Source organism: Oncorhynchus nerka, linkage group LG20 (genome assembly GCF_034236695.1).
Source record: "Oncorhynchus nerka isolate Pitt River linkage group LG20, Oner_Uvic_2.0, whole genome shotgun sequence".
NCBI classification, from domain to species: Eukaryota; Metazoa; Chordata; class Actinopteri; order Salmoniformes; family Salmonidae; genus Oncorhynchus; species Oncorhynchus nerka.
The window spans coordinates 13,507,456-13,531,354 of record NC_088415.1 but is presented as its reverse complement, the minus strand read 5'-3'; the positions used below and the strand labels follow the sequence as shown (position 1 = coordinate 13,531,354).

The window sequence follows — 23,899 nt, the reverse complement described above, 5'->3', positions numbered from 1 at the left end:
GCCTGCCTGCCTGCCTGCCCCCACCCGACCGCCCGCCCGCTCGCTCTGTGTGAGAGATGATTGATGGACTTGGTACATGCTGGTAGCTGTGACGGGTGCTTTGTATACAGTATGTATGTATTCCTGTGGTTCTGGTGCATCTAATATGTCTCTACTGTGCTTGCAGGTGAAACACCTAGAGGTCAGCTGCTCCTCCATGGCTGATGACATCTGTAAGAAAAGTTCTATCATCGAGACCTATGTCATGGACAGCAGGATAGGTAACGTTCTGAACTTGGGCGATATACTGTATATACTGTATACCAGGGGGAATTGGAAATAGCCACAGGATGGTTTTTCAATACCGTTCTTTTTCAAGAAATGTAATATTATGAAATATATATGAAATATTTCTAGCTACTTTTAAGTACAGTGCATTTGGACCCTTTGACTTTCTCCACATTTTATTACAGTCTTATTCTAAAATGGATTAAAATGTGTTTTTTTCCCCTCATCAATCTATACACTACCCCATAATGACAAAGCAAAAACAGGTTTTTAGAAATGTTTGCACATTTATAAAAACACCTTTTGGCAGTGATTACAGCCTTGAGTCTTCTTGGGTATGATGCTACAAGCTTGGCACACCTGTATTTGGGGAGTTGCTCCAATTCTTCTCTGCAGATCCTCTCAAGTTCTGTCAGGTTGGATGGGGAGCGTTGCTGCACAGCTATTTTCAGGTCTCTCCAGAAATGTTTGATCGGGTTCAAGTCCGGGCTCTGGCTGGGCCACTCAAGGACATTGAGACTTATCCCGAAGCCACTCCTGCATTGTCTTGGCTGTGCGCTAAGGGTCGTTGTCTTTTTTGGAAGGTGAACCTTCGCCCCAGTCTGAGGTCCTGAGTGCTCTCGAGCAGGTTTTTATCAATGACCTCTCTGTTCTTCATCATTCCCTTGATCCTGACTAGTCTTCCAGTCCCTGCCCCTGAAAAACATCCCAACAGCATGATGCTGCCACCACCATGCTTCAGTATAGGGATGGTGCCAGGTTTCCTCTAGACGTGACGCTTGGTATTCAGGCTAAAGAGTTCAATCTTGGTTTCATCAGACCAGAGAATCTTGTTTCTCATGGTCTAAGAGTTCTCTAAGCGGGCTGTCATGTGCCTTTTACTGAGGAGTGGCTTCAGTCTGGCCACTCTACCATAAAGGCCTGATTGGTGGAATGCTACACAGATGGTTGTTCTTCTGGAAGGTTCTCCCATCTCCACAGAGGAACTCTGTCAGAATGACCATCAGGTTCTTGGTCACCTCCCTGACTAAGGCCCTTCTCCCCCGATTGTTCAGTTTGGCTGGGCAGCCAGCTCTAGGAAGAGTCTTTGTGGTTCCAAACTTCTTCCATTTAAGAATGATGGAGGCCACTGTGTTCTTGGGGACCTTCAATGCTGCAGACATTTTTTAGTTCCCTTCCCCAGATCTGTGCCTCGACACATTCCTGTCTTGGAGCTATACGAACTATTCTTTCAACCTCATGACTTGGTTCTTGCTCTGACATGTGCTGTCAACTGTGGGACCTTTTATATAGACAGGTGTGTGTAACCTTTCCAAATCATGTCCATTCAATGGAAATTACCACAGGTTGGACTTAAGTCAAGTAGAAACATCTCAAGGATGAGCAATGGAAACAGGATGCACCTGAGCTCAATTTCCAGTCTCATAGCAAATGGACTGAATACTGACATAAATAGGGTATTTCTGTTTTTTATATTTACTACATTTGCAAAAATGTCTAAACCTGTTTTCGCTTTGTCATTATGGGGTATTGTGTGTTGGTTGATGTTTCTATTTATTTAATCTATTTTAAAATACGACTAACATAAGAAAATGTGGACTAACTCGAGGGGTCTTAATACTTTCTGAATGAACTGTATGCCTACATATTTTGCTTAGTATTTTGTCTGTTGAACGGCAATGTAAGTTTTAAAGCCAGTTAAGATTTACTTTCATTTTGTCTGCTGAAATGTAGCCCAACTAGGAAGTAACAGTGTATTTTCGCTGTTCGTGCAATTTATTTGTGAGTTTATGGTTATGACTGTTGAACCAAAAAACAAAAGGGCAGTTAAAGATTAGACTTGACTGTTGATTATTCCAGTACATCTTGTTTCATGTCTCGAAGGCAAAAGTAGAAATTGTATTTCACCGTAAATAACCTATTCTCTAACTACTTGCATAAACTGCTCCTTCACAGTGGGGGATTTATTCAATTATATTATTACATTTGAACCTGACTCACTGTATTGCTTTTATAATCCACTCTTAAATGCTTTTCTGTTCCTATTTATAATTCCGTAAAACTTAAATTAATATCCCTGAAGTTTATGTGCTTAAATCACTGAACACAACAGATACTTTTTAGAGACAGGCTTCTATTTCAGCCAGGCTTCTATTTCCTTAATGCACACAGCTTTTTCTCATTTGCATAGTTAATTGTTTAATTCCAGCATTCCCTTCCAGCAATTTCTTCAACACTTATGTGTTATCATTGACACACTGTCACGGTTATCATGTCTTAGTACATTACATTTTTTCTAAATAGAGTCAATGTCCTTGACAGAATAATTATTTTCCTTGACTGTGCTTTTTCAGCAGTTCTTAGAGGTTGATCGGCCGATTTCTAGGGGTCTGTACTCCCGAAGTTGATTGTTATGGTTGCCAGTTACCTAGCAGTGCTCAGCTGTTAGTAGCCAATAGCTAGCAGTTTCTTACTGGGGATTTAAAATGGCATCATTTTTTTGTCATTACTGAATTATTTAGTGTAACAAACAATTAATGGTAATTCATGTTAACTTTGTAAATAATTAATTTAGACAGCGCGTTTATTTGGTGAAATGTTTGCCATTGCTTGGCTATTAAAAGGTACAGATTTTGAAATTTGGCGTTTAACATTTTACGGTAATTCGATTTTAAATTTGCCACTATTGGAGCGCTCAGATACACTTGAAACAGCTCTCTGTTCAAACTAATAACTCCATGATAAGCTGTGGGCTCTGCTTAACATTTAGGGTAGTTCGGCTGGCTGTGTATTTGAGATTCCTCTGCACCCTGTTCTGCTGTTGTCCTCGGCCAGATTAGCACAAGTTCCGTTCTAAGTATTATCCGTGCTAATTTAACGTCCGTGAGGCATCATGTAGAGTGGAGAGGTAAATGGAGCTCCATTACCATATAAAACTGGCAGAGTTTACAAGAAAATCTATTCAGAATGAAATTCAAGCACTTTTTTTTAGAATGATTAGCACAGTGAAACATAATAAAGTCATGCTAAGTATGCTAGTTGTGGTGTTACTGGCTAGGAAGTAAAGACAGTTTCAGAAATTCAAATCGAAATGGCATATTTCGCAGATCCAAAACGTCAACCATAGCAACATTTCACGTTAAACTGATGTAGATGGGCTTTAAAACGTACCATAAGCTCAATAGAGACCCAGTTTCACCACCTGGACTTGTCATCAGTGACTTTGGGTCTCTGTTGGAATGCCGTCCTTATTGTGAGCTCTGCAGGCACTCAAGCTCAATGATCTCATCAGGCTTTAGTTTCGCGAAGGCCTGTAACATGGTGATAGGGCTGTGCTGCATTGCACTCAGAGGGCACACTCCAGGGCATGCGTTTAGGAAAGCATTAGCAAAAAAACATTTGAAGTAGTTCACTCTCAAATAAAGCTCTCGTTCACCCTTGGATGTTTTCTCTTGATCTTCATAATGGTCCTCCTGTTGGCGATGCTAGAGAGGATATTTTCATCATTACCGTTTTCTTTGTAGATGCTGTGCCCCATAACCGTAACTCGTGCAATGATTGATTTAATTATTAAGACTTTTTTTTATATAGGCCAAGTCTTAGCTACATGATACTGAAAAGAGAGCTTGTTTGTTGAAATATGTCATAAGTTAATCATGGCATAGAGAGTACAGATATGAGGTGAAAGATGCAAGGACAATGGCAAGATTTCTGAACCAAGCAATGTGTTTTACTCTACACCATGTTCTAAAATGCTACAGTGTTTAAAGCTCATTTCACATTGACATTTATGCTTAAACTTTGAATATTTAGCTTAAATCTTGGAAGTATTCAAATTCACTTTTATCTTTGACTGATGCATCCTTTCTGTGCTCCTCTTCTATAACCCAGTTCAATGAATCTCAGAGAGAGGGAGAGAGAAAAGGAGATTGAGTTGTACTGCTAGCAACGCGTATGACCCACCCACCTGAAGATCTGTCTATTTCCTTTGACGGAGGGGTGCAGAATCCTCTTGTCATTTAAATCTCGCTGGATTGATTGCTTTCATTTTACTCCTGCAACTCTTTCATACTCTTCTTGCTCGCGCCTGCTGTTTTTCCCCGTTAAATCTACGACCGTGGAAATGATTATAATGACCTGGCAAACACACCCCGGTAATGGCTGAAATGGGCTCAATGGAATACATTGTCTTTCCGTTGCGTCTATTTGTATTTATTATGGATCCCCATTAGCTGCTGCCAAGGCATTCTCTTCCTGGGGTCCAGCAAAATGAAGGCAGTTTTAAAAACGTTACAATACAGTTACAACATATCACAACACATTGTGTGCCCTCAGGCCACTACTCTACTACCACATATCTACAACACATTGTGTTCCCTCAGGACACTACTCTACTACCACATATCTACAACACAAAATCCATGTCTACATGTGTATGCCTGTGTTTGTGTCTACGCCTGTGTTTGTGTCTACGCCTGTGTTTGTGTCTACGCCTGTGTTTGTGTCTACGCCTGTGTTTGTGTCTGTGCCTGTGTTTGTGTCTATGCCCGTTTTTGTGTCTATGCCTGTGTTTGTGTCTACGCCTGTGTTTGTGTCTATGCCTGTGTTTGTGTCTATGCCTGTGTTTGTGTCTACGCCTGTGTTTGTGTCTACGCCTGTGTTTGTGTCTACACTTGTGTCTGTTTGTGTCTCTTCACAGTCACCTCTGTTTCATAAGGTGTATTTGTATCTGTTTTTTGACTGCTTGCATGAGTTACTTAATGTGGAATAGAGTTCCATGTAGTCATGGCTCTATGTAGTACTGTACGCCTCCCGTAGTCTGTTCTGGACTTGGGGACTGTGAAGAGACCTCTGGTGGCATGTCTTGTGGGGTATGCATGGGTGTCCGAACTGTGCGCCAGTTGTACAAGCAGACAGCTTGGTGCATTCAACATGTCAATACATCTCATAAATATAAGTAGTGATGAAGTCAATCTCTCTTCCACTTTGAGCCAGGAGAGATTGACATGCATATTATTAATGTCAGCTCTTTGTGTACATTAACAGGATCATACCTGGAGGAGCAGGTTAAATACTCTGAGCCCAGGTGACTCCAGTCACTAACGACCCTCCTCTGCCTGCAGGAGGAACCTGCACTGCAGAGGAGGAGCCGTGACAGTATGTTTTGACCATGACAGTTTACAATCTAGGATTTAGTCACCCCAACTTGCTAAATTTCCACATTTTTCATTACAAGATTTAGTTCAGGTTTAGTGAATAATTTGTCCCAGATACAATGCTTTTTGTTTTTGAAACATTTAGGACTAACTTATTCCTTGCCAGCCATTCTGAAACTAACTGTAGCTCTTTAAGTGTTGCAGTCATTTCAGTTGCTGTAGTAGCTAAAGCTTTGTCTGGGATTTAATGCATTGTCTCGAGACTCACAAGAAAGAGAAGAAAAAACTTTATTTTCATGGTTATTAATTTAATGTGGAACTGAAAAAAGTTACAATTTAATGCTAGGCATGCACGATATATCGGTGAACATATCGGAATCGGACGATTAACAAGTTACATGGAATCACTCTGTGATAGGGGTTGGCAAGCTTACAAAACATTGTACATTCAATTTGCAGTAAATGCTTTAGGTAGCTAGCTAGATGGATAGATTATTTACATCCACTGGAGTTCACAAGATGACAGCCTGGTTTACTGGTTTGCTTAGGAGTCCCTAAAACATTATACAACACATTCATACAAATGTGAAACGTCTATACAGCAAGCTAAATGTTTTTCTAGTTGGCTAATGTTAGCTAGACAGCTAGCTTATTAAAAAGCTATTAAAAAGCGAATTCCGTAAATATGCATTTCTCAACATTAACTAACACATTCCTCTTAACTGTATTTTTTTTTGTTGCATGATTCGAGTTTCTAGTTTTAATGTCATATGCACAAGTACAGTCAAATGCAAGCTCTAACCCCAACAATACAGTAATGAATAATCATGTAATACTAAGAATAACAAGGTAGAACAAAAACACACAAGATAGAAATACGAAGAACACGATAAAGTAAGCATACTATATATATAGGGTCAGTACCAGTACCATATTTACAATGTGCGGGGATACTGGAGCGATAGAGGTAGATATGTATAGGGGTGAGGTGACTAGGCATCAGGATATATGATAAACAGAGTAGCAGCAGTGTATATGATGATTGTATGTGATTGGGTGTGTGTATGTTATGTGTGTGAGAGCAAACGATGGAGTGTTTGTATGTGTGTTGGAGTATGTGTGCATAGTATGTATGGCCCTGTGTGCAGTCCAAAAATAAAATGCAAAGGTCAACTCAGATCGTTCATGTAGCCATTTAGTTAGCTATTTAGCAGTCTTATGGCATGGGGATAAGCTGTTCAGGAGCCTGTTGGAGTCCGATTTGATGACCAGGAGCTCGGCCCCAGTGATGGTACTGGGTTGTCCGCACCACTCTCTGCAGCGCCATGCAATCGACGGCAGTGCTCTTGCCATACCAAGCAGTGACGCAGTCAGTCAAGATGCTCTCAATGGTACAGCTGTGGAACCTTTTGAGGATTTGAGGGCCTGTCATGCCAAATAATGCCCCCCTCTACATCGCAATGGGATTCGATAAACTATTAGCGTCCGTTGCTATATCAGCGGTGGGATGACCTAATGATTCAAATTTTGGAAATCATTACAGCCGTAAAGACGTTCTTTTCATCATTACTATGCAAACAAGGCTGATTTCCGCGTAAATTTGACTGTTTATACAGGTTTTGTTTAGCTAATGAAATGAAAACATTACTTCAAACTACTTTTGGGTACCGTGTTATTAACATTACAACATGAAATCCATGTCTTAAATATTGCTATGTTTTGGAAATGGCAGAGAAAACATGCAATCTGCTTGACACATTAAAGTTACTTACCTTACAGACCAGGAAGTCAGCTAATTTCCACTCCATTCATGTGCAAATCCGTTTGATTCATATACTGGCTTGTCTGGCTGTCATGTTCATATTTTAACCTGCCCTTCCCTTGTCTACACTGAAATAATATAATTTCACTAGTCCTCTATTATGGTTTGTTTTTAAATCTCATAGCTCATTAGTACACCGTTGTAGTTGAATATATATGGATCTATTGTAGGTCCTAGGATACAACAATGAATAATGTGGAACAAATAAATAACATCAAAGGATACCTTACATTACTTATTAATAATGAACACCTTGTGAAACAGCTGTGAAAACCAACCTGACAATATTTAAGATTTGAATACATAAACTTCAATAGTTTTTGGTACAGTTGTGTCATTCATTTATTTTCAAAGATTTCTTTGTGCACTCAAATGGCAATCATAGAATCAAATACTGAATTCTGGAACATATAGAGGTGGTGGTTGCTGTGTGGGTGGGAGGTTCGGCCTGTTCTCAACAGGCAGCCAGTCTCAGAAGGGGGACGAAGAGGGAAAATGGGTGTTTGCAGTGCTAGTGTTTTTAGTTAATCTGTGTATCTTTCATATTATGTGCCCAGTATGATAGAGCAAGAACACTTTCTTAGCAGATAATGACAACAACAGTAGTTGTAAATGATGTAAAGAAAAGTTGGAGGGTGGTTGATAATGGAGGACCTCAGGTGGATCCACGCCTTCTTAGTGATTTGGACACCGAGGAACTTGAAGCTCTCGACCCGCTCCACTGCCACCCTGTCAATGTGGATGGAGGTGTGCTCGCCCCTCAGTTTCCTGTAGTTCACGATCCTCGGTCTTACTAACGTTGAGGGAGAGGTTGATCCAGCCCCACACTGCCAGGTCTCTGACATTGTCGCTGGTGATCACGCCTACCACCGTCTTGTCGTCAGCAAACTTGATGATGGTGTTTGAGTCGTGCGTTGCCACGCAGTCATGGGTGAACAGGGAGTACAAGAAGTGACTAAGCACACACACTCTTATCTAGGTGGGTGAGGGCAGTGTGGAGTGCAATTGAGATTGCGTCGTCTATGGATCTGTTGGTATGCAAATTGGAGTGGGTCTGGGATGATGGAGTTGTGTGCCATAACCAATGGGTGATCTCACTCGGACCCAAATCTTCTGGGTTGGTGGCAGCCCTCACACTCTGCACTATGTTAATGTCAAAGCTAGCATAAATTGCATTGAGTTTGTCTAGGTAGAGGCATTGTTGGGCAGATCATGGCTGGCTCTTCCTTTCTAATTCAAAATGGGCTGTAGCCCCTGCTGTGGACGTCGGAGCCTGTGTAATATGATTCCACCTTACTTCTATATTGTCCTTTTGTCGTTTGATGACTCTGTGGAGGTCGTAGCGGGACTTCTTGTTCCTGTCCTCTGCCGTTGCCTCAGGGTTGTCTGCAGTACCCCTATCCTTTAGTTTAGCGAACCTTAACTGTGGGGACAACAACACTGATGCATTTCCTAATGAAGCCGGTGACGGAGGTGGTTAGCTCGTCGATGTTATTGGTGGAGTCCCGAAACATTCCAATTAGCGCTAGCAAAGCAGCCCTGTAGGATAATCTCTGATTCGGGAGACCATTTCTCGATGGAGCGAGTCAGGGGTAATTCCTGTTTGAGCGTGTGCTTGTAAACAGGAAGAGGAGGACCTGATCTGATTTGCCGAATGGCGGACCAGGGAGGGCCTTGTATGCTTGCTTGAGGGTAGATTAACGGTAGTCTAGGACTTTATCTCCCCTAGTGGCGAGGGAGGCATGTTGGTTGAAGTTGGGCATCACGCCTTTCAATGAAGCAGAATTAAAATCGCCGGCAACCAGTAAAGCAGCCACTGGATGTACGTTTTTCTGCTTGGTTATAGCCTCATACAGTTCCTTTAATGCCAGCTTGTTATGTTTCTTGTTTTGAGGTGGAATGTATACAACAGTTACAATAACAGCTGAAAACTCCCTCAGGAGGTAAAAGGGTTGGCATTTGACCATAAGGTTTTCCAAGACGGTGAACAGTTAGTCAAGACTTCAACGTTGCTCGAGTCAGCACACCAGTTGTTGATGAAGAGGCAAACCCATCCCCCCTCGATTTCCCCAACTCCACTGTCCTGTCGGGACAGTGAATGAAGAATCCATAGAGTTGGATAGCTAAAGAACAGGGGTCCCGCAGACAACCCTGAGGCTACGGCAGAGGACAGGAACAAGTCAAATAAGTCCCATATATTGTCTGAGAGGCTTGTTTGAGAAAAGATGAGAATATTTCTGTTTCGAGAGTCATGTTGGTAGCAAATCTGCGATCTGAGGTCATCCATCTTATTATCAACTGACTGTACATTGGCCAATAGAATGGAGGGAAGAGGTTTCCGCTTCTTCCTTCGCCTTAATCTCACCAGGATCCCCCCTCTCTTGCCTCTGTGACGTCGGTATTTCCTCTTGGGTAGCCCGAAAAGTTGGAATTACAGACAGAGCCCAGGACAGATGAGTTGAAGTTAAAACCAGAATTGAGGTAACTGCTAATCTGATGTTCAAAGTTATTCTCGGTTGTAAGAAATGACAGCGGATACATATTTTAATTTTTTTTTAAAGTAAAAATAAACAAAAGCAAAATTTGGTCGGAGCTACCGGTCATCTAGTACAGCGCCATCTTCAATTTGTTATTAAGTTATAATTACTTATATTTGCGATTCGCATCGTTTGGAGGGTCAACTAGAGGCCTGAAAAGGCACGACACGACCTCTCATTCAATGTTGAATTTTCAACACCACTCCGACTTGATGCTGGATCACGCAAAGTGGAGGGGAAGGGCTAAAGGAGGTTATTGGGATTGAGTCTAGAAGTCCAATGGTCAGTAGTGCGGTTTTTCTAGCTCAGAGATGAGTGGAGGTTGATATGACCTAATAAAGAAGTCTGTGCTCATCTCTCAAGGGACAGTGCTTGGCGTGCGCGCGCAGGCACACGCTGACTCCAGTTTGCAGAGTGGTGGAGGTAGGATCCTTAGTACCTCTTGTGCCCTGTAACAACCTTGGTTTTAACAATAAGAGGTCATTATTTAACATAGTCATCCTCATTTAGAGGAAGTGGGTTGGACTTTCCATCCCCCGCATATAAGAGATGATGTGGCTTCCTTATCTCCTCTGTGTGTTTGTGCTGTCCTCCTGTTTTTCCTTTCACGACTGAATGATTTAACATTGGAATGCCAGGCTAGATTCTGTTAAGGCTGTCATCTTCCAATAGTGTGGTGCTATGTGGTTGAAGGTTGAAGGTCTCCTGTTCCCTGGACTTGTCAGACTGCGTAAACAACGGGGTGAAGTGGGGGAGAAAAAAATACATTCTTAGCCGATGTCTTTGAAGAGAGAATTTTGGTTTTCACTTGAGATTTGGCTTATTTGCATGTTGTTTAAGGTAGCTAGAGCAGTGACACTACAGAGTATTCAAAAGATGCATTGTGTAAATATTTAAAAGCACATTGTATCATTGCTAGATATGAAAATGTACACATCTGGCAAAGGAAAGCCCATAAAAGCTGACACTCAAAACCGGATATTAATTGGATCCTATAATGATCTACCGTATCTTACAATGGTCATATTTACAGACAACTGTGCTGTAATGTTAGTGCAGATGTTTTTTTTGGTACAACAGGCGTGAGGGTGGGGCATAGCATTTTGTATTCAGGACAAACATATATTTTGTAAAAAACCCTGCCCTTCCATAACATCAGCCAGATCCACAGAGCAGAGAAGGCTGTGGAGGCCATGGTTAAGGAATGGGGGCCTGACCTGTAGAAGGCAGGCAGTAAGGCGTTGGTGGTAGATGAGAGCTGACATTAGCAGGATGTAAATGATTCAGGATGCAGACATGCCTCAGTGAACCCAACACTCATCTTCAATAATGCAGCAGCAGGCTCAGCCCTCTGCTCAGCCCTCTGCTCAGCCCTCTGCTCAGCCCTCTGCTCAGCCCTCTGCTCAGCCCTCTGCTCAGCCCTGCTGGTGAGACGCAGGCAGCAACGGGACAGGAGGAGCACCCAGTAATGTCAGTGCCTGGCTGCCTACCTGCCTACCTGGTCAACACCCGCACACACACACTGCCTGTCTGCTCTGCTGCACCATGCATCGTAACATAGTCCTTTCAGCAACTAAGTGGCATAACGTCATGTTCTTGTAGCTAATGGTAATGTACATGTTGACAGTTATTTAATTAATCAATTTTCCAACCTACTTTCCTTAGTGATTTTATTCACTTGTCTGAGGAATCTTACACAGCTTGTGGAAGTGGTTGCTGGGTAATGAGCCACAAACTCTCCACACATTAACAGTGTGTGAATGATTCTACAGTAAAGTATTCACTCCCACCCTCTTAACCCGGATGCCAGCTGCACCAATGTGTCGTAGGAAACACTGTTCAACTGACAACCGAGGTCATCCTGCAGGCGCCCGGCTCGCCACGAGGAGTCGCTAGAACCCCCCTCCCGGGCAGAAATGAAAAGCTGAAATACCTCCAGTAATAAACCCCTTTGTTATGGCAAGCCTAAATAAGTCCAGGAGAAAACATATTTACTTAACAAGCCCTAATAAGTTGCATGGACTCGCTCTGTGTGCAATTATATTGTTTAACATGATTTTTTAATGACTGCCTCATCTCTGTAACACACACATACAATTATCTGTAAGGTCCCTCAGTCGAGCAGTGATTTTTAAACACAGATTCAACGACACAGACCAGGGAGGTTTTCCAATGCCTGGCAGAGAATGGCACCTGTTGATAGTTGAGTAAAAAAACAACAGACATTGAATATCCCTTTGAGCATGGTGATGTTATTAATTACACTTTGGATGGTGTATCAATACACTCAGTCACTACAAAGATACAGGCGTCCTTCCTTACTCAGTTGCCGGAGAGGAAGGAAAGCGCTCAGGGAATTCACCATGAGGCCAATGGGGACTTTGAAACAGTTACAGAGTTTAATGACTGTGATAGGAGACAACTGAGGATGGATCAACAACATTGTAGTTACTCCTCAATACTAACCTAATTGACAGAGTGAAAAGAAGGAAGCCTGTACATCCTGTTTGCAACAAGGCACTAAAGTAATACTGCAAGAAATTAGGCAAAGCAATTCACTTTTTGTCCTGAATACAAAGCGTTGTGTTTGGGGCAAATTCAATACAACACATTACTGAGTACCACTCTCCATATTTTCAAGCATAGTGGTGACTGCATCATGTTATGGGTATGCTGGTAATCGTTAAGGACTGGGGAGTTTTTCACGATAAAAAGGAGACTGATTGGAGCTACGGGAGAACCTGGTTCAGTCTGCTTTCCATCAGACACTGGGAGATGAGTTCATCTTTCAACAGGACAATAACCTAAAACACAAGAACAAAGAAGACTGAATGTTACTGAGTGGCCGAGCTAGTTTTGACTTAAATCTACTTGGAAATCTGGCAAGATCTGAAAATGATTGTCTAGCAATGATCAACAATCAATTTGAGTATTTTGAACAGAATAATGGGCAAATGTTGCACAATCCAGGTGTGGAAAGCTCTTAGGGACTTACCCAGAAAGACTCACAGCTGTAATTCTACAAAGTATATACTCAGGTGTGTGAAGACTTCTGTATTTGATTATTGACTTCTTAGGGCTGCAATCCCATTAACGGGATTGATATGACAACCAGTGAAAGTGCAGAGCGCCAAATTCAAACAACAGAAATCTCATAATTAAAATTCCTCAAACATGCATGTATCTTATTGTTAATCCCACCATGGTGTCTGATTTCAAATAGGCTTTACAGCGACAGCACCACAAACAATTGTTAGGTCAGAGCCAAGCCACAGAAAAACACAGCCATTTTTCCAGCCAAAGAGAGGAGTCACAAAAAGCACAAATGGAGAGAGAATTAATCACTAACCTTTGATGATCTTCATCAGATGGCACTCATAGGACTTCATGTTACACAATACATGTATGTTTTGTTCGATAAAGTTCATATTTATATAAAAGAAAATCTCAGTATACATTGGCGCGTTATGTTCACTAGTTCCAAAAACAGTGATATTGCAGAGAGCCACATCATTTTACAGAAATACTCATTATAAATGTCGATGAAAATACAATTATTAGACATGGAAATATAGATACACTTCTCCTTAATGCAACCGCTGTGTCAGATTTTAAAAAAGCTTTACGGAAAAAGCAAACCACGCAATAATCTGAGTACAGCTTTCAGACAGACAACAAAGCAGCCAAAAAGATATCTGCCATATTGTGCAGTCAACATTAGTAATAAATAGCATTATAAATATTCACTTACAGTTGATGATCTTCATCAGAATGCACTCCCAGGAATCCCAGTTCCACATTGAATGTTTGTTTTTTTCGATAATGTCCATTTTTGTCCAAAGAGCTACTTTTGTTAGCACGTTTGGTAAACAAATCCAAAGTCATGAAGCGCGTTCCCTAGTTGCAGACGAAATGTCAAAAGATGTATGGAATCAATCTTTAGGATGTTTTTAACATAAAACGTCAATATTCCAACCAGAGAATTCCTTTGTCTTCAGAAAAGCAAAGGAACGCAGCTATCTCTCATGTGAAATGCGCGTGACTGCTGGCAGACCTCTGACTCTTTCCTCTCTCATTCGGTCCCACTTCACAGTAGAATCCTCAAACAAGTTTCTAAAGACGGTTGACATCTAGTGGAAGCCTTAGGAAGTGCAACATAACCAATATCCCACTGTGTATTCAATAGCGGCTGGGTTGAAAATCGACCAACCTCAGATTTCCCACTTCCTGTTAGGATTTCTTCTCAGGTTTTTGCCTGCCATATGAGTTCTGTTATACTCACAGACGACATTCAAACAGTTTTAGAAACTTCCGAGTGTTTTCTATCCAATACTAATAATAATTTTAATATATTAGCATCTGGGACTGAGAAGCAGGCAGTTTACTCTGGGCACCTTTCATCCAAGCTACGCAATACTGCCCCTGCAGCCATAAGAAGTTCATAAATTTGCAAACATTTTTAATAGCATGTTTATTATGGGGTATTGTGTGTAGATGCGTGAGAAAAAAAACTCTTTAATACATTTTGAATTCATGCTGTAAAAATGTGGAATAAGTGAAGTGGTATGAATACTTTCTGAAGGCACTGTATTTAAGAGTTTTGAGGAGTGATCAGTTGGTGTAATAGAGATGATGTGTTAGACAGCAGTCTAGCGATGGAGGCAGAGGGCGAGAGACGAATGGAGATCATCAATAATATGACATTTGAAATGCCGATTTAAAAAAAAAAACTTTTCAATGTTTACTGTTAATTTCTACTCATTTCCATTTAGTTTTTTTTATATTTCACTTGTTTCTCATGACAATAAATTGAATTGTGATTGTTAGAGAGCGATGAAGGGTCATATTAGTCACATGCGTAGAATACAACGGGTGTAGACTTCAACGTGAAATGCTTACTCTCCCAACCAGGCTATTTACAAGGAGTACCGGTACCAAGTCAATGTGCAGGTCAATGTGCTTCTACACCTGCATTGCTTGCTGTTTGGGGTTTTAGGCTGGGTTTATGTACAGCACTTTGAGATATCAGCTGATGTACGAAGGGCTATATAAATACATTTGATTTGATTTGCAGGGGTACAAGGCAGTTGAAGAAATGTAGGTAATGTAGGTAATATGTACATGTAGGTAGGGGTAAGAGTGACTAGGCAATCAGGATAGAAAGAGTAGCAGCAGTGTGTGTGTGTGTGTGTGTGTGTGTGTGTGTGTGTGTGTGTGTGGAGTGTCAGTGGAGTATGTGTGAGGTTTTGGGTAGAGTCCGGTGAGTGTTCATAGAGCCAGTGCAAGAGAGTCAGTGCAAAAAAACGGGTGTCAATGCAAATAGTCCGGGTGGCCATTTGATTAACTGTTCAGCAGTCTTTTGGCTTGGGGTTAGAAGCTGTTCAGGAGCCTTTTGGTCCCAGACTTGGCGCTCCGGTACCGCTTGCTGTGCGGTACTACAGAGAACAGTCTATGACTTGGGTGACTGGAGTCTTTGACAATTTTTAGAGCCTTCCTCTGACACCTCCTGGATGACTGGAAGTTCGGCCCCAGTGAAGTACTGTACCGTTCTCACTACCCTCTGTAGCGCATTGTGGACGGATGCCAAGCAGTTTCCATATCAACCGGTGTTAAAGCAAGTCAATATGCTCTCAATGGTGAAGCTGTAGAACTTCTTAAGGATCTGAGGGCCCATGCCAAATCTTTTCAGCTTCCTGATGGGGAAAACTAATTGTTGTGCCTTCTGGTATGCTTGGACCATGATAATTCCTCAGTGATGTGGACACTGAGGAACTTGTAGCTCTTGACTAGTGGTTTAACAGACCGTAGTTGATCCGTGATCCGTACGGATCACCCCCCACGGTTCGGCCCGAATGTGGATCAATTGCTAAGTTTAACCATCATAGTGTGTAATACAGTTTTACTGCCGCGGTTACTTTTAAAGTAATAATTCCCTAAATCTCAATGCAGAGTTGCAGTGAAAAGATAAAGACAAGACATATGTGTGCTGTGTTTTACTCTGAAGCCTGAAGGTTGATTTGATGATTTATTTTAAAGCAGTTGTGTGTATTGTTCACGTGAACGGGGCCTGTTGAATCCCAACGAATCAATCCTGGATGCTCGCGTTGCAAAAAACCAAGAAGACTAAAGAGCAGTGACAGCCATGGCTGGCGGAGGAGCTGAAGAACTGGAAAAGCCTCCCGCTTCATTTAAGTCTCATGTATGGGAGCATTTTGGCTTCCCTGTCAAATATGATGACGGAAGAAGGGTGGTGGACAAGACCATTACGGTGTGTAGGCATTGTGCCACAAGAAATCTTGACTTGATCATGGAAATACATTGAGCATGGCCACACATTTAAAGCATCATCACCCTGGTGTGTCAGGGACGGGAGCCAACTCTCAGTGAGCCAGATGGACCGCCTCCTTGGGAGGATCAGGGAGGTGGTTTCCTTTGTCCACCGAAGCCCAACAGCCACTCATGTGCTTAAGACCAAGTAAGAAATGTTACAGCTACCGACTCACAAGCTCATACACCATGTCACAACAACATGGACCTCCACTTATGACATGTTGGAGCGCCATCTTGAGCAGCAGGCAGCTGTATAGTCTGCACTGACAAACAAGACCCTGAAAAAAACAGTCATCGTCACCTTGTCTGATGACGTGAAAGTGGCAGAGGAGGTCCTTCAGGTGCTCAAACACCTCAAAACAGGGTCAGCCTGTGTTGTTGCCTACCCTCACCACGTGGGGGCGGCCCGTCAGGAAGTCCAGGATCCAGTTGCAGAAGGTGTTGTTTAATCCCATGGTCCTTAGCTAAGTGATGAGCTTGGAGGGCACTATGGTGTTGAACTCTTGAGCTGTAGTCAATGAACAGCATTCTCACGTTGGTGTTTCTTTTGTCCAAGTGGGAAAGGTCTGTGTGGAGTGCAATAGATAATGCCTCATCTGTAGATCTGTTGTGGCAGTGTGCGAATTGGAATGGGTCTGGGATGATGGTGTTGATTTGAGCTATGACCAACCTTTCTAAGCACTTCATGGCTATAGATGTGAGTGCTACGGGGTAATAGTAAATTAACTTGGTGTTGTTGACACAGGGACTATGGTGGTCTGCTCTCATGCATGGGTCAGTGTTGCTTGCCTCACTGCAAGTGTAGAAGGCATTTAGCTTGTCTGGTAGGTTCTCGTCACTGGGCAGGTTGCGGCTGGGTTTCCCTTTTTTTTCGTGATAGTTTGCAAGCCCTGCCACAGCCGACGAGCATCAGAGCCAAAAGAGTAGGATTCAATCTTGGTCCTGTATTGACGCTGATTTCTTATAAACATCTTGATTAGTGTCCCGCTACTTGAAAGCGGTAGCTCTAGCCTTTAATCTATGGCTTCTGGTTGGGATATGTAGGAACGGTCACTGTGGGGATGATGTTGTCGATGCACTTATTAATGAAGCCAGTGACTGATGTGGTAAACTCCTCAATGCCATCAGATGAATATTTGCTTGTAAGCTGGAATCAGGAGGATAGAGTTAAGGTCAGATTTGTGTAGAGGGAGAGCTTTGTATGTATTTCCGTGTGTGGTGAAAAGGTGATCTAGAGTTGTTTTTTTTGCCTCTATTTGCACAGGTGACATGCTGGTGGAAATTAGGTAAGACTGATTTCAGATTTCCAGCATTAAAATCACTGGCCACTAGGAGTGCTGCTTCTTGTTAAGCATTTTCTTGTTTGCTTATGGCCCTATTCAGCTAATCAGAGATGCGGACTTGAGTCACGTGACTCAAGATTTGTTTGTCATCTTGCACACTATGTAAGCCTATCTGTCCTTTTATATTGGAGTGCTTCAGGTTCTGTGCATTCTGTTCTGTGTCTTGACCGATCAGATTCAAGGTAATTGCAGGTTGCGCTGGGTGGGCACGAAGCGCATCATCTAGCAAAGTGTGCCCCACTCCACTGTCCTCCGGTATTTATTTAGCAAACATGATAACACATCACTCCAGATTTACACAAGCATGAACTCTAAACAGAAATGATGCAGCAACCTACAGCTAAACTGTATAAGAAGATAAACGAGACAATTTCTTAGTCTGATCAACTAGGCTAATGATAACAACCGTAAAGACCCTGCGGCAGAATGAATCAGTTCGACGGGCCTTTGGTTATCATAGGGGGGCACGTTTTTTCACGGACCTCCTATGACTGCAGTGCTCGTGCCTTCACATTAGTTTTAATGGTTTTATTAGTAAACACTACAGGCAGCTCGTGAGTTTCAAGTTTGTGCAAGCTTACAATTTATCCTCATATTTCTACCAATCTGTGTGCCAGTTATGTTTATAGTGGACATTTCTTGGAACAGTTTATTTTCAATAATATCATTTTTCGTTTCTCAAAGTCATTGTCACATGGTTCATAAAAAAAAAATCCAATGTAATTTGATAAAAAAATCTAGAAGTTTAAATTCAACTATGCCGAGCGCACTAGCCTCTGCCATAGGGACACATTGATACACTGTGATCTACTGGATGCCAAAGAAACGTCAGCGTAGAGATGCAGCTGTAGGCCTAGGACTTCCATCGTCAACTAAGTCAAATACATAGGCCTTAAGCCAACAAATAAAAACAGTAGAAAATATCCTGATGAAAATGTATGTTCTTTCAATCACAATCATCTATCTACTCCCCCTGTCTGCTTCCGTCTCCATCTGTCTTGACTTGAGCTTTTTGCTAGTGAAGTGCAACACTGTATCAAATCATCACTTGGTCCTGCCGCACTAGCGAACTGAGTAGTATGTCCTTCGCCTCCGACTCATTAAAGTACAAATCCTCATCCAAATCGAGGTTAGTGATCAGTGTTCTGATGTCCAGAAGCTCTTTTAGGTCATAGGAAATTATTGCGAAAACATTATGTGCAAAAAATATCAATGCAAAAAATAATTTGGTAAGGAGCACCTAAAACGTCAGTTATTCCCTCCAGGGCTTTTCTTTAGCGATGAATGGAGAGAGAGAGCGAGAGTTACACCCTCAGATTAGGCACACTATTTTTTTTTTAACCATTCCAATTTTGATAAACTTGCATATCTATTAGTTGAAATACACAGTGTGACTACACAGCAGCAAAATGTGAAACCTGTTGCCACAAGAAAAGGGCAACAAGTGGAGAACAAACACCATTGTAAATACAACCCATATTTATCGGTCTATTTATTTTCCCTTTGCACTAAGATTACAAATAGCCATAATATAACATTTGAAATGTCTCTATTCTTTTGAAACTTCTGTGAGTATAATGTTTACTGATAATTTTTGATTGTTTATTTCACTTTTGTTTTTATCTATTCCACTTGCTTTGGCAATGTAGACATGTTTCCCATGCCAATAATGCCCTTTGAATTGAATTGAGAGAGATGGAGCGAGAGAGATGTAGCGAGAGAGAGATGGAGCGAGAGAGAGATGGAGTGTACTAGGGATTATGGGAGTTGGTTAATGGGGCAGTCAGTCAGGTCTGCGCTGCAGTCGTGTGGACAGGGAGTTTATCCGTAGACTAGATTCCTCTCCTGGTTAAGTGCTCTTCCCTGCTAGAGAAGTTTTATACTGCTGCAGTCTGTAACCCCCTCGTCTTGTACACCACTGCTGCAGCTGCGTGACGTAGGCCACTGTCTAACCTTTTTATCCAACACTGTTTGTTCTGCTTGGACAACTCCAGAAACGCCCAACCTTCTAGAATGAAGCAGCCTACAGGTCGATGTTTTATTGGATGTGATAAATCACAGTAGGTGCTTTATCAATTTGGGAAGCGTGTTGATTATTGCATCCTTGCTTTTTCACAAAGCCTCATTTATTTTCGCTGAACCTGTTAATGGAAACAATGTCATGGGATTGCTCCACACAGAAAGTCATTTTTAATAATGAAGTTGTTACAAGTGAACATTGTATAGATCTGCTCTCTTGTACAGGAATGATTTATCACTGGAAATTACATGTGCAATGTAGTGCGTCCATAACACGAAACGACATGTGTAATGTAGTGCGTCCATAACACGAAACGACATGTGTAATGTAGTGCGTCCATAACACGAAACGACATGTGTAATGTAGTGCGTCCATAACACGAAACGACATGTGTAATGTAGTGCGTCCATAACACGAAACGACATGTGTAATGTAGTGTGTCCATAACACGAAACGACATGTGTAATGTAGTGCGTCCATAACACGAAACGACATGTGTAATGTAGTGCGTCCATAACACGAAACGACATGTGTAATGTAGTGCGTCCATAACACGAAACGACATGTGTAATGTAGTGTGTCCATAACACGAAACGACATGTGTAATGTAGTGCGTCCATAACACGAAACGACATATGTAATGTAGTGCGTCCATAACACGAAATTACATGTGTAATGTAGTGCGTCCATAACACGAAACGACATGTGTAATGTAGTGCGTCCATAACACGAAACGACATGTGTAATGTAGTGCGTCCATAACACGAAACGACATGTGTAATGTAGTGCGTCCATAACATGACATGTGTAATGTAGTGCGTCCATAACACGAAACGACATGTGTAATGTAGTGCGTTCATAACACGAAACGACATGTGTAATGTAGTGCGTCCATAACAAGAAACGACATGTGTAATGTAGTGCGTCCATAACACGAAACGACATGTGTAATGTAGTGCGTCCATAACACGAAACGACATGTGTAATGTAGTGCGTCCATAACAAGAAATGACATGTGTAATGTAGTGCGTCCATAACACAAAACTTTTCACTAGGTTAGTATTGTGGAGTAACTACAATGTTGTTGATCCATCCTCAGTTTTACCCATCCACCAATAGGTGCCCTTCTTTGCCAGGCATTGGAAATCCATTGTGGTTTTGGTTGAATCTGTGTTTTAAATTCACTGCTAGCCTGAGGGACCTTACAATTTTCTGTATGTGTGTGGTACAGAGATGAGGTAGTCGTTCAAAAATCTTGTTTAAAACTATTATTGGACACAGAGTGAGTCTGTGACTTGTTAAATTGTCCTCCTGAACTTATTTCGGTTTGCCATAACAAAGGGGTTGTATATTTATTGACTCAAGACAGTTCAGCATTTCATTTTTAATTAATTTGTATAATTTTGAAAAGCATAATTCCCTTTTGACATCATGGGGTATTGTGTGAAGGCCAGTGACAAAATGTTTAATTCAGGCTTTAACACAACACATTTAGGGAAAATTCAAGTGGTGTGGATACTTTCTGAAGACACTGTACACTTTCAACAGGCAGGGCATCATTGTTTCTATAGATCTAGCCTGTATACCTCCTGGTAGTGTTTCCACTTAGCCCACTCTCATCCTGTGGGAGTTGAGAGCAGGCTGGGCTGCAGTTAGTTGTAGTGCCTCTGAGGTGGCTGGCAGCCATGGCTCACTGTGTTGCTTCAGCAGTTCAGTAGCACCAGGACCACTGAGACTAGTAGCATGGCCATGTTGGCATCTCAGTGCACTTCTGCAGCAAACCTCTCTTATGGGAGGAAAAGAGCTGGAAGGTTTCCATAATTCAAGAAAAGAGCCATTCTTACCTATTAGAGAGATCTTTGAGCTTTTATCAATGTTCTGTAGAATTCTAACCTTACCAGAGCAAAGTAGAATAACAGTGTTTGATTCTGAACAGGAGGTATCATTAGTTAAAGGAAGGTGAGAATGTCTATCCTCCATCTCTGGTTCAAGCCGGGCTTACAGCATCAGTGAGTCGGTGTTGCAGATGTTGTGTCACTTTGTGTTATGGCAGTCTGCTCTGCATTTGGCTCCCGAGTGGCGCAGCAGGCTAAGGCACTGCATCTCAGTGCTAGAGGCGTCACTACATCACAACCGTCCGTGATTGGGAGTCCCATAGGGCGGCGCACAATTGGCCCAGCGTCGTTAGGGTTTTGCTGGGGTAGGCCATCATTGTAAATAAGAATTTGTTCTTAAAACTGACTTGCCTAGTTTGACTCAGATTTGATTTATTTTATTTAATGAGTATCCCCGCACTAGTACTAGAAGGAAAGATGGGATTGGAGATAAAGTACATCTAGGCTATATTCAAGTATAGCTTTTTGATGTGTATTTCTATTGTATTTATTTTACTATTAAGTACATTTCTTACTAGAATCACATGAAGATGAGGGTGACTTGTTAACGTCAAGAGCGCAGCATTTTTGTACTGTATTATAGCAATGAAAGGCAGTCTACTTGTGGTGTTTACTGTCAGTCTTCACGGGTGACAAAAATGTCAAACATAGCCTGGAACAATAAAAGCAAGGCAATCCCACCAAAGGTTGGCTAATCTTTAACTTCTTATGGCTGGGAGCAGTATTGAGTAGCTTGGTTGAATAAGGTGTCCAGAGTAAACGGCCTGCTACTCAGTCCCAGTTGCTAATATATGTATATTTGGATAGAAAACACTCTGAAGTTTCTAAAACCATTTGAATGATGTCTGTGAGTATAACAAAACTCATATGGCAGGCAAAAACCTGAGAAGAAAATCCAACCAGGAAGTGGGAAATCTGAGATTGGTTGTTTTTCAACTCATTCCCTATTGAAGATACAGTGGGATATTGGTCATGTTACACTTCCTAAGGCTTCCACTAGATGTCAACCGTCTTTAGAAACTTGTTTGAGGCTTCTACTGGAAAGGAGGGGCTCATAAGGGCTCTGAGTCAGTGGTCTGGCAGAGTGCCACAGGCTCGTGAGGCTCGTTCACGTGAGAGGTAGCTCCCATTCCATTGCTTTTCTACAGACAAAGGAATTCTCCGGTTGGAACATTATCGAAGATTTATGTTAAAAACATCCTAAAGATTGTTTCTATACATCGTTTGACATGTTTCTATGAACTGTAACGGAACTTTTTGACATTTTGTCTGCTCCTAGTGACCGCGCTTCGCGAGGTTGGATTTGTTTACAAAATGCGCTAACAAAAGTAGCTATTTGGACATAAATGATGGACATTATCGAACAAAACAAACATTTATTGTGGAACTGGGATTCCTGGGAGTGCATTCTGATGAAGATCATCAAAGGTAAGTGAATATTTATAATGTTATTTCTGACTTCTGTTGATTGCACAATATGGCGGATATCTTTTTGGCTTCTTGGGTCTCTGAGCGCCGTACTCAAATTATTGCATGGTTTGCTTTTTCCGTAAAGCTTTTTAAAAATCTGACACAGCGGTTACATTAAGGAGAACTTTATCTAAAGTTCCATGTATAACACTTGTATTTTCATCAACATTTATAATGAGTATTTCTGTAAATTGATGTGGATCTCTGCAAAATCACCAGATGTTTTTGGAACTAGTGAACATAACGCGCCAATGTGTTTTTTATATAAATATGAACTTTATCGAACAAAACGTACATGTACTGTGTAACATGAAGTCCTATGAGTGTCATCTGATGAAGATCATCAAAGGTTAGTGATTAATTCTATCTCTATTTCTGATTTTTGTGACCCCACTCTTTAGCTGGAAAAATGGCTGTGTTTTTCTGTGACTTGGCTCTGACCTAACATAATCGTTTGTGGTGCTTTCGCTGTAAAGCCTATTTGAAATCGGACACTGTGGTGGGATTAACAACAATATTACCTTTAAAATGGTATTAGATACTTGTATTTTTTTAATTGTGAGATTACTGTTGTTTGAATTTGGCGCCCTGCACTTTCACTGGCTGTTGTCATATCGATTCCGTTAACAGGATCTCAGCCCTAAGAAGTTTTTTAAAGGGGTACTTCAGGATTTTGGCAATGAAGCCAAAAGGGCTTTATCTACTTCCCCTGAGTCAGATGAAGGGCTTCATTGCCAAAATCCCAAAGTCCCTTTAACTGTTGGAACTAATGTCTCCATTATCAATGTGTTGTCACTTACTCTGCTGAGCCAGCTCTTCCTTTATCAGCCACAGTACTGAAACACAATATTGATTTGTCACGGGAAACACGGTGAACTAAAATGAACATTTTCTAAAATATTAAATACACATTTCCAAAGTGTCACACATGACTTGCATGCACCCCTGTACACACACACACACACACACACACACACACACACACACACACATATATATATTTAGTCTAGAGAAAGTTAACCTAGAATCTCCTCAGTGGGCTTGATGTTTTAAGTGTCA

The 23,899-nt window shown here is 41.6% G+C and overlaps 1 protein-coding gene across 2 annotated transcripts in view; it reads left to right on the top strand.

Moving 5' to 3' along the window:
- LOC115117363 (GRIP1-associated protein 1-like) overlaps positions 1-23,899 on the top strand; it is a 130,107-nt gene that overhangs the window by 74,578 nt on the left and 31,630 nt on the right. For both annotated transcript variants that reach the window (XM_065005249.1, XM_065005250.1), the window contains exon 25: positions 167-260. In XM_065005249.1, coding sequence (XP_064861321.1) covers positions 167-260 — 94 coding nt within the window. The remainder of the gene's footprint in view (positions 1-166; positions 261-23,899) is intronic.